The sequence below is a fragment of the Balaenoptera ricei genome, chromosome 18 (genome assembly GCF_028023285.1).
Source record: "Balaenoptera ricei isolate mBalRic1 chromosome 18, mBalRic1.hap2, whole genome shotgun sequence".
NCBI classification, from domain to species: Eukaryota; Metazoa; Chordata; class Mammalia; order Artiodactyla; family Balaenopteridae; genus Balaenoptera; species Balaenoptera ricei.
Window position 1 is genome coordinate 16,964,085 of NC_082656.1, and position 16,459 is coordinate 16,980,543.

At 46.4% G+C, this 16,459-nt stretch overlaps 1 protein-coding gene and 1 pseudogene across 1 annotated transcript in view; one reads left to right on the top strand and one right to left on the bottom strand.

Annotated features, from left to right (window-relative positions):
- The window catches only part of FAM124A (family with sequence similarity 124 member A), a 105,444-nt gene extending 99,183 nt beyond the window's left edge, over nt 1-6,261 (bottom strand). Inside the window, exon 1 of the mRNA XM_059902791.1 lies at nt 6,077-6,261. Coding sequence (XP_059758774.1) covers nt 6,077-6,141 — 65 coding nt within the window. The 5' untranslated portion in view covers nt 6,142-6,261. The remainder of the gene's footprint in view (nt 1-6,076) is intronic.
- A 1,913-nt stretch (nt 6,262-8,174) lies between these two features.
- On the top strand, nt 8,175-8,261 carry LOC132352772 (small nucleolar RNA U3; annotated as a pseudogene).
- Nucleotides 8,262-16,459: the final 8,198 nt, after the last annotated feature.

Sequence of the window (16,459 nt, forward strand, 5' to 3'; positions counted from 1 at the left end):
CAGCTCTGTGGTCTCATCCATCACCCCAACTTCTACCCCTGTCCACCATCAAAACAGAAATCAAACAGAAAGAAAAGTCACCTAAAACTTCACATTACTCTCCAGCCTCTGGTCCTGGTGATGTAATTTGTACCCAGTTGCCATAACGATGGAGATACAATTTTAAACTGCTCTTTTCACTAAACTCCATCATAAAATGCTGCTACATAGTTTCTGTAACTATAATTTTAGAAAAAGTGATGTACTGTAATTTAGTCAACCATTTCCCTTTTGTTGGCTATATGATTGTTCCTGATTGTTCACTTTTGCAAAGCACATGGTGATGAGAAATTTATAAATACAGCTTGATATTTAATTTCCTTGGAAAAATTATCATGATGGGGAATGGGGGTTGAGTCAAGGTATGAAGACTTTTATAGTTCTTAAAATACATTCCAAATAACCCCAAAAGGTTATTTACTAGAAATATGGCTGGTGAAAGACAAGCTGTAAAGCTTGAAAAAACTGTATGCATAAATAGGTTCAAACAATTTCAGATACTGACTATGGTTCTCTGGAGGGATGTGTACTCCCAGCTTTTTTAGGTAGGAGGAAGCAAGCTGTAGGGTACCTGTCTTGGGAATTTTGTTTATTGGTCTCACATCCTAAGAATTTATCCAGCTGGCTCTGAATAAGACATTCAGCTTTGCCAGAATGAAGCATGCAAGGTGAATCCACAAATTTTAGGACGGAAAATTTGTGGACACATGATACAGATGAGCAGAATAATACAAGGATTATATATATTCACATGCCTGACACGCATAGTAAACACATTTTCAAACATGACATTTATTTAGTATCTGTGCCAATAATGAACAGAAAGTAAGATGTGGTCCCTTGACTGTACTTTAATTATAAGTATAGGGGTTAAATATAAAGGAGTCTGCACTCAAGATAGTTTACCACCGTCAGCAGCCTACTTGCCAATTTTTATATTTATATAAAATGGATACCTTCCTAAATTCTCTTTTCCAGGGAAATCCTGGGATAAGAATTGACCTTGGTATTTCTGTAAAACATCAGCTCATTGCACCATGGACCTCATCTGTTAACTCCCAGTCCATTGAATTAGATGCCATGGTAATTTAGAGCTATCTAGCTCCACCTTGAACGCAAAGATAATAGAGTACCAATAGATCATCTTGTCTTCTATGCAAGATTTCCCCATCTAAAATTCTTTAAGCCTGTCCCCTTTAAAAATGGATTCTACCTATTCCTTTCTATCCACCTGTTTATAAACTCTAGACCTGAAAATTGTTTATCACTGAAATCACAGTGACGCATCAGTTGGAGGTCACCCAAAGATAAAGAGCATGGTATGACCCTATGTTTTCAGAAGCTCAGTGACAGCTGCCACAGACGTGGAGATCCATTAATGCCAGGTCAAACTTCTGAATGAAAATAATCCATCAGCTATGGTTATATCTGAAAGACTGGCTTAGAGGCCAAATCTGAGAGACAGCACTAATGCAACACCCATTGGAAAACATTCATCTTAGCCTTTTGTTTGGGTTTACAAAACACTGCCTGTCCCTCTGTTAAGAGACTCTTGTTTCTTAAGACAGTTGACCATGGTCAATAGCCAACTTGCCAGTTTTTTCTAACAGAAAGTACACAGGAGCACAAGGCTTGTTTTCAAGTGGATCTGGAAAGTGGGAGTTTCAAAATGACATCAATCGCCACAGAAGAATGCTAGTTTGCTTTTAGTCTTAGCCTGTATTGCTGGGGGTGTCAGACAGCAAAGGTAGCATTTCGAGCAAAAGAAAATGTCTGAGCAGAAAACAAGAATTAATTACAGACCAAACAGCTCTTTGAAAGGCAACTTCACTACGCAGGAGGCGTGCTGGAGACCCAAGCTGCAATCTAGGCTACTAACTAGTCAGGCACCCTCTGAACCTCCGTTTCCTCAGCTTCAAAATAAAAATAATTATCAGATTGAGGCATGTGCCGTACTCTTTCAGATGTTCTGAACAGTAATCAAATTGCTTAAGGCAATTTAAAAGCATCAGAGCCTCTACTGTGATGAGTACAAAGAACATATGGTCTTGAGTGCACCTGGAGATGTACATTTTTATCATATAAAACTCTAAGTTTACCACTTGGAGTGTGTTTCATAAGAAATAATAAGGTACTGAGGGTTTACTTATGCCAGGCACTGTTCTATGGGCTTTAAGTGTATAGACTCATTTAATCCTCACAACCACCCTATGAGGTGAGTACTATTACTGTCATCCCCATCTTGCAAAGGAGAAAGCTGAGGGCAGAGAGAGGTTAAGTAACTGGCTCAAGGTTCCACAATTCCTAGGTGGAGGAGCCAGAATCTGAACCCCAGCAGGCTGGCTCTTTGGACTGTAGCTTTCAAAGAGATCAGCACAGTCTGTCTACTGGCAGCGGAATCCACGAAGGTTCTTGGAAGCACCTCTGATATGCTGCTAAAAGGATCAGTTATCAGCTCAAGCAACAGCCGCAGATTTCCCTTGCTCCTATGTTCTGTTCACACCAGCCTAGCAACAGTCCCTCTCCCCCAGACCTTGATGATCTCAACTACCCACTGTCTCTCTCTGCCTGCCCCCAGGTGGGTGAACACCGCTGCAGGAAAATCAATGGCAAGGTAGACTGGTACCTTCATATGTAATCACTCATCTTGACTGGGTTCTCACTCACCATCGCCCGGAACAACAGTGCCAAGTCTCCATTCTCCTGGGGGACGGGGGCTGCATTTGCACTGAATGGAAACCCCATCTTCCCTTCTCTCCCACTGGTTGCAACAGGGATGTCCCTCCTCTTTCCAAAGCCAATCTGTCCACATGACCTGAAGTCCATCTACCCGCATATTTTCAGAAAGCTGACATCACAGATAGCCGTTTTTCTCCTACGTAGTTATCATTTCCCATTTACAGAATCCTTTCTATGAGCATTTACTGCCCAAGTCATGCCTACGTTTAAGAAATCCTTCCCTCATCCCACTCTCCCCTCCAGCTACTGTCTCTCCTCACCCCTCCCTTTCCCAGACAAAGGGCTCCAGCCACCTCACGCTGACCCAGCTTCTCCTCCACTACTCCTCTGCCTTCTTTTCATTATCTCCCTTTAAAAAGAAGGGAGATGATTTCCTCATCCTGATTTGTTTCTAAATAGCACAGCTGATCTCTTTCCTTTCTTCCCTTGGCTTCTAGGATATCACCTTCTTCCTTTTTTCATTCCATGCCTAGTTTTTCTCAGGCTCCTTTATCAGCTCATCCTCCTCTACCTGACATTTAAATGCTGTAGTTTTTCAAGGCTGGTCTTAAATAGTACCTGCTTCCCAGATTTGTTGAAGGATTAAATGAATTAATGAAATATGTAAGTCTTAGAATGGTACCTGGCACATAGTAAATGCCAGGCTCGTGTCTGCTACGAACTTTAGTTGATTGAATCCACTCCTAGGGCTTCAACTGCCATTTTTAGGCTGACAGTTCCCAACTGCAGTCCTCCTGTCTGACCTCCTCTCTAGGTAGATTACTTGACTGCTGACTCATCATCTTTACTTGGATGTCTCCCAATACTTCAAACGCAGCATGATGAAAATGAAACTTATACCCTGCCCAAACGTGGTTTGGAGGGGATCACAGGCTACTCTGAGAATCTGATGAAAAACAGTATCTTATAAAACTTCACAAAGCCCATCATTTTGCATGCAACTTAAAGCAATTCATGCACCCCAAATTAAGGCTCCCTGTCTGAGTGGATGTGTCACTTGAGCTGACTCTTGAAAGAAGAGTAGAGTTTCACCTGGCAGACAGGCGTGCCAGGTGGAGAAGGGCCTAGGGGCAAAGAGGGCAGCTTGACACAGGTGAGGAATTGGAAAAAACCCAGCTGATGTGGTTATATGCAGGGTGCAGGGACGAGCCTACCAAGTGACAAGGCCAGAGAGAGAGGGGTGGGGACCCCATTAACACTGGGGCTTGTAGGCCATGCTAAACTCTTTGTGCTTTATAGATGACAGAACCACTAAAAGTTTGCAAGGCAGAGAGACACGATCCGATTTGCGTTTTTAAAAATAATGATAACAAACACATACTGAGCAAGCTTTCTTCATGCTTTCTACACAATCTCGACAGGTAGCTGTACGAAAGCTGGAGAGGGTAAGAGGTGGCAAGCTCTGGAAAAGCAGGGAAACTGTGAACAGTTTTTTAATAAGTAATCTCAACTTTAAGGGATATATGAATATGCAGCAAATACAAGACTAATAAGCATTCACTGAAACTATTTCATTTAAATGCATGCCACTTTACCTTTAGCTTAAGAATGCTACTGAGGCAAAAAGAATTCTTCAAACAATTCTGTCCTGTTAATTTACACACTTATGACAGAGACAGAGAGGTGTCAGCATACTCAGCAAGCCCCTCCCAGGAGCCCTGACAGCTGTCATGCCGTTTGTTCGGATGCCGGGGCGATGACACTTCTGGGTCAGGGCTTTCTATTTCTCCGAGAGAGCCCCGGCATAAAAGATCTGTTTCAGGTGAGCTCTGCAAATTGAAAACCAATGGACCAGCCGGTGCTTTATCTAACCCAGCTGAAAATGACCTGGTTACTTTTGTTCTGTTTCTTCTACTCCTGTTCAGCTAACTGGGGCGGGGCGGGGGTAGGGGGGGAGCCAAGGATCTTCAGTTAAAGTTGATAAATGCCCCACATACAAAGCGTGGGAGAAAGCACAGGAGTTCAGTATTTGGAATCAGGTTACAACACTGGAGTGTAACAGGGTTCTGTAGCGAACCATCAATGATCACAAGGGCGGATAACAGGGAAAGCCCATTGCAGGGTAAATGTTTTGGGGCAGTAAAGTCCCGGATTTGGGCTCCAGTGGATAGAGGCTGTAAGGAAGGGCGGGGTTGGGCAGGCAGGGCGTGCTGCCTAGGGAACCTTTCTCCGGGTCAGGTGTGACCGTAGGTCCATTCTGGGCCTGGACTCTCTTCCTGTCCTCACAGGGTTGCCAAATCCTTAGATCTATGTCTAAATCTCCCCAGCCTTCTTGGAATGAGGCTTTCTGTGTTCTGGGCAGCTCCAGCCCTCCCCCTGGGTTACTGCAGATAGGCAAAGACACCCTTTCCTTCTGGGTCGGTACCCGCATCCTGGATGTAACGCTGACTCTGCACCGGGAAGTCCTCTAGAGATAGGGGCTGGGCGGAAGCGTTTACAATGACGTTCGTCTCCTAAAAGACATTCACTCTTTTGTCCCACTCAGGAAAACAGTGTTGTTCGGAGAGGAGATTAGTCTCCAAAGGTTTGGACTTATTGTTTGAGTCCGCTGAAGAGAAGACATTTTTAAAAATAAGTAAGGCTAGATCATAGCATCATCTTCATCCCACCTGTGCCCAAGGCAAGCGGCTCCAACTGGGACAGGTGCGCTCAGAAGTGAGGAAGTTCGGCGGGGCAGTGGAGGAGTTGGGGAGGGCGTCTTGGCAAGCACAATAAAGCCATAAAATGAAAAACGCCATCCTCTTAGAAGACTTCTGAAAGACTTTTAGGTCTCACGTGTCCTACTCTCTTTACCTTTTCTCCCCATCCCCAGAACCCCATCCTGGACTCCAGGGGGTTCCGGAGCTACAATAAGAAAGTCCTCGCGGAAGGTGGAAACAAGTGCAAGAGCATCCCTTGTCTCTCTAACGGTGATACAGGGGGACACTGCATTTGCCCGGCACTCCGCATCAGCTCAGTGATGACGGAGGGCAAGACGGGCTGGGGTGGTGTGGGCTGCGTGGGGTTACCCTGAACCTTGCGTCCTTCCACTTTTCTGCCCTCCAGGGTGGGGCCCGCCCTGACCCGGGGCAGCCACGGACCCCGCCGCTCTGCCCTCAGGGCCGGCCCAGCAGAGAGCGGGCTCGCCACAGCCCCTCCGGTTTCCCCAGGGGACCCGGCAGGAGAAGCAGTCCCCGCAGCCGCGTTCCGCCGAAGCGACTCCGGCGCGGGGTCCAGGAAGGTCCCGGGCCGGGAGGAGCCGCCGCGCAACTCGGAGAGTGGCCCCCGCCCACTGCCCGGCCCGGTCCGCGCGGCTCACCCTCCGGTCTCTGCGCCCGAGTCCACGCAGTCATCCTCCTCGCCGCTACCCGCCTTGGGGTCCATAGCGCGTTCCCCGCCGCTCTCCGCTCGCGGGCGCCGGCGTGACCCGGGACGCGCTCCCTCCGGGCCGCCCAGCGCAGCCCGGACCAGCCCGAGCTGGCCGGGCTCCCTCTGAGCGTCTCACGGCCCGGGCTCCGGCAAACAACTCAGGCGCCACCCCGCGCCGCGCCCTCTCCTGGCCGCGCCCAGCCAGGCCCCCGGGGCTGCTCCCGCCCCGCCCCTCGCCGCTCGGCCGTGCGAGCGTGTGCGCGTGCGAGAGGGTGCGTGCACGGAGCGCGTGTGCGTGCGGGGGTGTGCACGTGAGCCAGGGTATGTGCGTACGCAAGAGGCCGTGTGCACGCGGTGTGAGCGCGCGCGGGGGGATGTGTGCAGAGTATGAGCGCGCGCAAGAAAGTGTGTGCATGTGCGCGAGGGTAGGTGCGCGCGCAAGAGGGTGTGTGCTCCGGCTGTGAGTCTGTGCGCGAGCTCGCGTGAGCCCGCGTGTTGCGCGCCTATGAGTGGTGTGAATGCATGAGTGGGCGAGGTCTGTGTGGCCGTGCACACTTGTCTTTGTGGTTTGCTGTGGGTAGGTATGTATCTGTAGGTGCACGCTTCTGGGTGTCTGCTGACCGCGTGTTCCCGTCTGTGCTTTGTGACCGCGTGTGATGTGTGAGTGAGCCGTCCCTCTCCCCTGGGCCCACAGTCCCGGAATTCAGAATCCTAGGGATTGCCCGGAGGTTCCTCAGCCCCAGCGTCGCGAGTCCCACCGAGAAACCCCCGGCCGCACGGTGAAAGCAAGGAGGAATCAGTTATACTTCTGGACCAGTTAGAACATCTAGGTGTTTTCGTACAGTTTCCTCAGAATTGCCAACACTGAATTCATTATCACCTTTCTTAGCACAGGTCTTAGTGGCTTCCCACCACCAACTTGCCAGTTTACAATTGGTGTCATGCATTCTTTTGCTAGTTAAAAAAAAAAAAAAAAAAAAAGCCTTTAAAAATAACTTAAAGACCATTGCAGGCACCTGCATTCAGGGGTTGTTGTTGTAAGGGGATAATGGATGTTTGTAAAGTACCCTGCTCAGCACCTGGGGTGAGTTAATGATCACTATTGGAGAGCCTCACCTCCTCTTAGTAGGGTGAGGCTGGATGGAATTTGGGGGCAGGGAGGATCAAAACAATTTGGATTTAATTCTGACAGCCCTGTCCAAGCCATTGGAAGGCACTCATTTCTTCTTTCTCCTGTTTTAAAGCAAGTTATTTAACCTCTTTGAGCCTTTATTTACTTATCTGTAAGATGGGACTATTGATAGCTACCCTATAGCCTGTTGTGAATTTATTGAGATCATACATAAAAATACGTAGCATTGGTCCTGATACGTGCTAAGCAGTAGTACCAGGCAGCTATCATTACTTTTAAAGCATGAGCTAGCTGCATTCCCAGTCTCAATTTGCAAAGCAGTGACGAGTGGTATCGCTGAAGGGGAATCCATTGTCTTTCCTCTCTCCCTCTCTCCCCCTTCTGTTCTTCCTTCCTACTTACCTAAATGTCACTCCTTTTGATTCTTATCTTAATTAAATTACATAAAAGAGAAATCCAACTAAACAAAAGAAGAATAGACATGCAATCTCATCATCAAGAAAAAACACAGGTAAATATGCCAACCCCAAATCTTAACTGAATTGTCCTTACTGAGCATAAAATTCCTTGCACACAAAACAGAAATGGATATATTATACTCAATTTGTGCTCATTAGCTGAAAGAAAGGAGCATGCCAGTTCAAAGGAGACTCGCCCCGCTTCCCACCCCATGTACTGATTCCTAAAAGAAAATTCTCAGATGAGGCAAAAGGAATGTTGTGAGAGATTTACAGCACAACGTCATTAATGACCATCTTAAATTTATCCATGCAGTTGATAACTAAATACCAGACAGGAGGCTGAATTCTGGATATACAAATAAGGGAAAACAGCAACAGATTTGATGCCTGCCCTCGCTGAGCTTGTAATCAGGAGAGGGAGACTTATTAAACAAGTATATATTAAAACCTATATGAAGACTATACTTTCAGGGATCATTTCTATAGTTCGTTACTAGAGAAGTTTCTCTGAACGTGTAGAGCACCAAAAAAAAAAAAAAAATATATATATATATATATATATATATATATATAAAACATCAGTGGAGATGAATGCTATGAAGAAAAGAACAGTGTGCCCTGAGAGAGAATGTAATTCAAGTTGGAATGTCAGGGAACGCTCTCTTGGGAAGGCATAGTTAGCCCTCTTCTGCCTCAGGGCCTTTGCACTTGCCGTTTCTTCTCCCTGGAATAATTTCTCCCATATTTTCTGCAAGGCTCCTGCCACATGTCTTTCAGTAGTCTGTTCAAATGGCCCCTCATCAGAGAGCCCTTCCCAACTAAACCTACATCACAGTATCCCTTACCCTGCTCTGCTCTTATAACTCTGCAAGCACGTAACATATGATAGGTTTGTTGACTTATTACCTGTTCTTTCTTCCCCAATCCTATCCATGGAATGCCAGCTCCAGGAGAGCAGGGACTCTGTTTTGTTCACTGCTGTATTCCCAGCACCTGGAATAGTCCTTCGAGCAATAAATATGTGTTGAGTGAATGAAAGGGAAGCAGCCCCAGAGTGGAGGGGGGTTAGTGAGGAGAGCTTTCCCAGTGCAGAGACCAGCAAGGGTGCGGCAGGACAGGGCACTGAGCATTTGATTAGAGAGGGAGGGAAGGAAAGCTGGGGGACCAGAAGGACACAAAATGGCAAAGATGATAGTGAGGCAGTTCTATATACATGTAACATCTCCCCGAAATCAATAGACCATTATAGCCTATTTGAAAAGTAGAAGGACAAATACAGTGTCCATGAGACCAGATTAAAGGGAGTGATAAAAGTGGCCAAATAGGTAAGTCCAATGAACATTCTGCTACCTTGTTATCCTTACAGCCACGAGGGAACCTACCTTTGTCTAGTCTGTGTAGGGACAATTCATATTTGTCACCTCATTTAATCCTGCACAAAGGTCTGTGAAATAGGTTTATTTTTCCACTTTACAGTCGAGGAAACTAAACCCCAGTGAGTTCAAGGGCCTTGCCCCAGGCCACCCAGTGAGTGAGTCAGGGAGCCAGGTGACCCATTTAATGTGGATGGAGTCCTTGCCATCTGCCAGGAAGGCTATAGGTGGGCCAGTTACACCCTCAGGAAGGCAACACTAAGAAAAAGAGCAGAGAAGAGACAGTGAAATTAGCATGGCCCTTAGAAAATGAGATGCTGCTTAAGTTATATCAGTCTTTCTCAAATATCCAGAGAAAGGTCAGACCACATAAAAACCTGGACTGCATCTCAAATGATACACTGATTCAGGTCCCCTCAACTGCAGGAGACACAAGTGTTATTTATTATTGGCACAGCCTCAGATGGTGACTCAGTGATGCATTTACTATCGGGAAGAGAAAAATTTTGAACGGTCTTCACTGTCCCTCTGAGCACCCATATCCAGCTATGCATGGGCTCCCGCTTAAGTTTTTGGGTCTTAGGAGCCTCACTTTGTTATTTTTTTGGTAAAAGAGGTGTCAGCGGGTAATCAGCACAAGGACCTTGTAGCGATCGCAATAGGGTATTTTGCCCATAACCTTTACGTGGTTCCTGGGCTCTACTTCCAGCTATTTAACGTTGATCACTTTAACTGTCGGGGGATGCAACGCCCTCCCCCTCCCCGCTGTAAGATGGGGGCAGAGGAGTGTCACTGGTCTGCTTGGAACGCCCTGCCCTCCTCCTTAAAGATGTTCCCATCAACGTGAGAATGGGAGGAACACTGAGGTAGGGTGTAATAGGCCAGGAAAAATGAAAGCTGATTTCTGACGAGAATCCGACAGGCCACTAGAGAAACAGGGTAGATCATAAGCTGTTTTAGAAGCTCTCACTACAAGTCAGGCATTGTGGTAGGGGCCTTATGAGCATCATCTCTTTAATCCTCACACAAACCTGTGGGGCTTCCATTGTCCTTAAAATGGGGTTCTTGGCGTAAATCGCAGAGGAAATGTGAAGCCCTCTAGAAACCGCGAAGCATATGATTACAAGATGTCACTGATTTTTTTATCACTTTTTCTCAGACAGATCTGAACACACTCTCGTGTTGTATTTCACCTAGAATACTGTTTCAGCCTCTGGACGTTGTAGCATGGGGTGGTGTATTAGAAAACAAGACCATCCGTCTATTTATTTGTTAAGCACTCATTGTGTGCCAGGCATTGGCTGGGTGTCAGGGACACATTGGGGAACAAGTCAGAGGCAGTGGCTGGCCTCATGGGACTTTTGAGGTAATGAGAGGGCAGTTTATCTTGTTCCAGACCCCACGGGCAGGGCTGGCCCTCCCACCAAGCTGAAGTTCCTTAGAGGAAGCCCTACCAGGTACCTGACACCATTATTGGAGGAAAAACTCAAAATAATCTGATGGTAAAGAGCTTTGATTTTGCCAGTGAAAGAGAGAGATTAGTAATCAAGAAGGCCAAAAGTAATTGGGACAAGACGCCAAAGGTTTTAAACAATAGAAGGTAAGTAGCTTTAAGATAAGAAATTTAAAGGCTAGAGATTGAAAACAGATAAAAATAAAAATCTCCTGGGCATGGGATTTGCTTGGGTTTGAGTTTCAAGTTAGAGGGAAGTTAGGCCACTTCACTGCAGGAGTCTAAATCTTCTGGACCATTTGTTGTAAGACCAGCCTGATCTAATACACTAATTTAGGGTATCCAGTAGAGTTTGAGAAGTTTTGTTCATTCAGTTTTATTTAATTCTTTATTTTAAGAAATCCATTTCTGGGACTTCCCTGGTGGTCCAGTGTTTAAGACTCCAGGCCTTCGCCGCAGGGGGTGCGGGTTTGATCCCTGGTTGGGGAAGTAACCCAGAAATAAAAAATTCAGGTTAAAGAGAGACATGAAAAAACAATCTCTTTCTTCCAAGTCTCCAGAAGAGTTTGTCTGATGTGAAAAATAAATATTATGATCATGACAAGAAAAATTATAAACTATTGACAAGTCTACTTAGACAAAGAAAGCCACTAGCCTTACAGGCAAGCATAAGGGGACCAGATGGCAAAGGGATACATGAAACTAAAGATACACTGTTGAGTTGGAAAATAATCTTATTAAAATATAAATGACTCCGCTTGGATAGGGGAGAGCAAAGATAGTGGTCCTGCCTGGAGCCTCCGCAAGAACTCTCAGCCTGCAGTTTAAGGGGTAGAACTGGAGTCCAAGCCCAGACATCCCACACCGTGCCCATGGTTACCCCTCCAACTGTCAGGTGGTGGGCGAAAAATGAGATGGGAACGTGAAAGACCTCTGGAAAAGTGCTGTGGAAATTTACAAATACGGGGAAACCCTAGACTCAGGACGCTGCCCTCCAGGCCCCTGAGAGGACGGTCATGCCTTCTGGGAATTGTGGCCGGGTCACCTATTTATCATATTAACGATGTAGACTTGGGATGTTGGCTCTCTGTCCTCTTCCTCTTCTCACACTTTGCTTCAGTGACCCAGTCTTCCACCACTCTGCCTGCCTTCGTTTCTTAGGGCTGCCATAACAAAATACCACACACTGGGTGGCTTCCACAACAGGAAGTTACTTTCTCACCGTTCTGGAGGCTGGAAGTCCAAGCTCCAGGCGTTGGCAGATGTGGTTTCTCCTGAGGCCTCTCTCCTTGGCTTGTAAACGACCGCCTTCTCTCTGTGTCCTCACGTGGTCGTTCCTCAGTGTGCGCACCCCTGGTGTCTTTGCGTGTGCCCAAATTTCCTCTTTTTATAAAGACACCAGTCAGATTGGATTAGGGCCCACCCCAATGGCCTCATTTTAATTTATTACCCTAGAGACCTTAACTCTAGGTTTGTGATCTGAGGCAAGTTTTGTAACTTCTCTGAGAGTCAGTTTCCTTATTTGTATCACAGGCACACTAAGGGCTTGTGAGGACTGAGGAGTTATTCCATGGAGGTAGCGCCTGGCACGTGGGAAGTGTTGGGTGTTAATCATCATTTTGTTCTGCAGTCAGCTTCCAAGTCTCTCTCTCCATGAGCTCTCTCACGATCTGTATCTGACTGTCCAAATGCACCTGCCCGCCTCCACACCAATGCCACGCACTCACTCTCTCCTCAAAAGATACTGACTTGGGTATCGTGATGGATCTGGTTCAAATAAGATAAACCCCTGCCCTTGAACCCCCTGCCTACTGGGGGATCCAGGCAAGTAAACTGCAAACCTCAATACGATGTAATTAATGTTATGACAGATGTGTGTGCAGTTCAGTTTCGAAACGCTGTTAGAGCCATGCAAGGGATGGAAGGGAGGAAACAATACATCCTGAGCAGGGTTGGGCGGGGTGGGCGAGAACCAGGAGGAAGGGATGGGAAAGTTTCACAGAATAGAAAACGTAAGTTGAGACTTAAGGAGTGAATAGAATTCATCAAACAGAAAGGGGAAGGGCACAAACCTTTCTTCTTTGAGGTCTAGGCTGTTCTGTCTTCCCTTCCACCTCCTTCCCACCCCTTCTGGTCTCCTTGCTCCTGGTGGGTCGATATAACAGACTTCCTAGTTCCTTCCCTGGTCCAGTGACGACTTTGACATTTGGCTCACAATCATCTTTTCCACCCCGATAATGCCTTCATTTTACAACTGCTCCAGCTGCAATTTAAAACTCCAAGATACAAATTTATGTTCCCAGCCTTCCTACTCCTGTTTCTGTCTCCCCACCTGTTCCCTAACCTCATAAAGACTTCTATTTATGCATCTCGGAGTTGAACCACCCTAAAGGTCTCTGGATAGGTCTGCAGATTTCAGAACTTTCACGGCCACCATCGACTCACAGAATACGGGCAAACACCTCAGCCCGGCGCTGATCCTTCACCCGGGCTCTCTTTCCAGTCTCATTTCTCTCTCTGTCCTCTTTCCACCCCCTGTGAGGGATCCTGTCCTCCTGGTCCGTCAACTGTATCCCGGATAGCGCTAGACACTGGGGACGTAAATTAAAAAAGCACAATTCTTGCCCTTAAGCAGTTGCCAGCTTATTCAAGAGTTAAAAAGCAACCTGAGAGTTTGAAAACAATGTGATAACCTTTGTCAAATCCAAAGCCAGGATGAAAGGCTCCTCCTTACCTCCATAAACCCCGGACCTTTTATGTAACCCTGTTGGTGTACTCACCTTGTTTGCTAGCTTTTTTTGCCAGAACTATGTCTGGGGGTCCAGAGCCCTTTATCGTGCTGTGGGTTTACAAACAACGTGGCCACTGAATGAGAAGGTTGCCCTACTGGTTGGACTGGCAGGGGGGTTGAACAAAGCCTCAGGCTCAGATGACCCCTCTGCTGGGTTGACTGGTGGGTGGTGCTCTGACTAGACTAGCCGCCTCAGGGTGGCAACGTGGAGAGGTACTGCCAGTATCTTTGGGACCATGATGCTGGCAACAGCGGCTTGCTCTGGCAGTTGCGTGGGTTGTCAACATCCACAATGACTACCCTCAAAATAAAATCTCTCCACCTAAAGGCTCCCATCCCATCCTTCCTTCTCAGAAACTTTGCCCTGCTGCTTGCCGTTTCTCTCTGCTGTATCTTCAACCTCTCCCAAGATCTCTCCCATCAACATTTAAATAGTCCTCTCTCTCATGTTGAACAAGAAAAAAACCTTTTAAACTCCACGTCCTCTTTCATCAACTGCCACCCCTTCACACAGCCCATTTCCTGAAAGCATTGTCCATATTTGTCATCTCCGTTTCCTTCCATTCCAGATAGGCTTCAGATTCCTTAGACACCAACGCCTCCCTTCTTCTTGGGACAGTCTCTTTTCCGGGTTCTCATGGTATAACGCTCCCTGGTTTGCTTCCCGTCTCTTTGGTCACATCTACTTTGGCTCTCATGCAGCCTCCTCCACAGTTTTCCTGGACTGGAGTCCTCAAATTCTGTTCCTAGGCTCTCTTCTCCTCTTACTTTGCACTCTCTCCCTTGACCCATGATTTCAACTGATGCACATACGCTCCCAGTACGAATCTCTAACTGCGACATCTCCCCTGTACCTCAGCCTTGTCGATCTTACTGTCTCCTTGACGTCTCTTCTTGGATGTCCCAAAGGCACTTCCAATGAAAGTCCTACAAAACTGAACTCGTGGTGGCCATGCCCATCCTCTCTACCCGCTCACCCTGCCACGATGCTCTTCTCTGTCTCTCATCTCAGTAAGTAGTAACACCATCCATCCTAGTATGCAAGCCAGAGGTTTCATCCTCGAAAACTCTCCTTTCCCTTAACCATTTATCAGTTCATCACCAAGTCCTGCCGTTTCTGCTTGCTAGATGTGCCCTGACATTTTCTCTTGGCTTCAACTCCACTGCCATCACCCTAGTCCATTCCTCCCCCCTCTCTAAGCCAGCTTATTACACTAATCTTTCAAATGGATCCCTGCATCCATTCCTGCCCCTCTCATTGAGTCACTGTACTGTAGCCAGAGTGCTCTTCCTGAAAGACAGATCTGGCTGTGGCATCCCCTGTACCGCCTGAAGGATTACAAGAGCTTCCTGTTGCTCTTAGGATGGAGGGCGGAACTGTACCAAACCTCCACCCATGTGTCACCACTTTCCCCCACACCAACCCCACTGCCATTCTCTCTGCATTCTCTGTTCTCGACTACACTGGCCTTTTTTAGTTCTTCAAATGACCAACTGCACTTCCTCTCCAGGCACAGAGCCTTTGCTGTGCCAGTTTCCCTATCTGGGATACTTTTCACTTGGTTCACTTGGTCATCAGGTTGCCCCTCAATCATTATTTCCTCCCTCATTAGATGGATCCCCCTATTTATGCTTTCAGAGGATCTTAACGTAGTGGTCATTTTGTATTTGTTTGTGTGGTACTTTGATCATTCCCTCTTTCCACCTCTAAATGATAAGTTTCATGAAGCCCAGACGATTCCACTCACCACTGTACCTTCGCTGTCTATCACAGTGATTGACAGAGGATGTCATTACAACAGACGCCTCTATGCCTAGCACTTAACAGTGAGCCTAGCACACAGTAGGCATTCTACCAATGTTGCTGAAAGGGTGACTGAACACATGGACTGTGGATGTTCTGATGCCTTTTCTAATCCCTTGGAGAACACTAAAATTTTTTTCAAAGATATGTAACAGAGCAGACACAGTTCAAATAATTAAGTTTCATCCCACTGGGAGATTTATCTACTGGAAGAAGCATGAAAAAAGGGTACACTGAGTGACAGTGGTTAATTCCCACAACTCCTCAAGAATTGACCCAAGTGACCTCTGGACTCTTCCTGGCATGAGTAATCTAATGTGGAAAACATTATATTGTGAACTGGCTGTGTTTTGGTGCTTTCACTTTTCCATAATATTTTCCAGAATTCAAAATATTATATCTGAATCGTCGGTAAGTGAATTAGATCATTTTCTTCCCAGTCTATCTTTGACTACCAATGTCCTACTGTGATGGGTGTTGACGCCATGTCACCCAGGGTTCTCACAGGGTAGAGGTTGCTAAGCACTGAGAATTGTTTGCCGGAGGTTGTAGAATCATTTCTTATGGAGGGGAAAGGAGCTGTCTTTTAAATACGGGGATTCCTTAGTTCCTCAGGGTTACGTTAAACGTTCTTCTGCTGATGGTGAGTGAAATGATTCCATGAGTTCCCCAGTCTCCCTCTGAATTATGATTCCGTGATCCTATTAATGTTTGACAGAAGGGCAAGTCTTAATGCGCAATTCCATATAACCCCTGAGTTTCCTCCTGGGGATGAAACTGACTAGAAAATGGAATATATCATAGTGATGGGAATCTGGCTGTGTGCTTTGGAATAGTAACTAGCTGCGCAGCTTTGTCTCCTAGGAAACAAGCAAAGCCTGATGTGAGGATCTTGGAGGGCTCATGCTACTGACTCAAAATTTATCTGGGTTTGGCTTCATGGTGGGAGGGAACACATGTGATATTTTATCTGTGAGTCTGGGAACACTGACAAATGGTGTCCTAAGTGATTTAGGAAACCAACAGTACATAAACCAAAAAGATCAAGGTGCAACCACCAGCTTTAGGTTAGAAAGGTGGGAATGTGGGTCAGTGAGCTGTGGAAAGTTTTAGGCTGTTTTGCACATAATGCTAAATATCAGGATGATTCATGGGGAAAAAAAAGACAGCCAAACACCTGCCCATTTGGTTTCTATGATGCCAAACACTGAGAGATATTTGGAAACATGCAACTGTCTGACATTGCAATGACAAACTTTCTGGATGAAAAATTGTGTAGGTTTTTTTTCAATTCCTTATTTTGGTGCCACATAAATCAT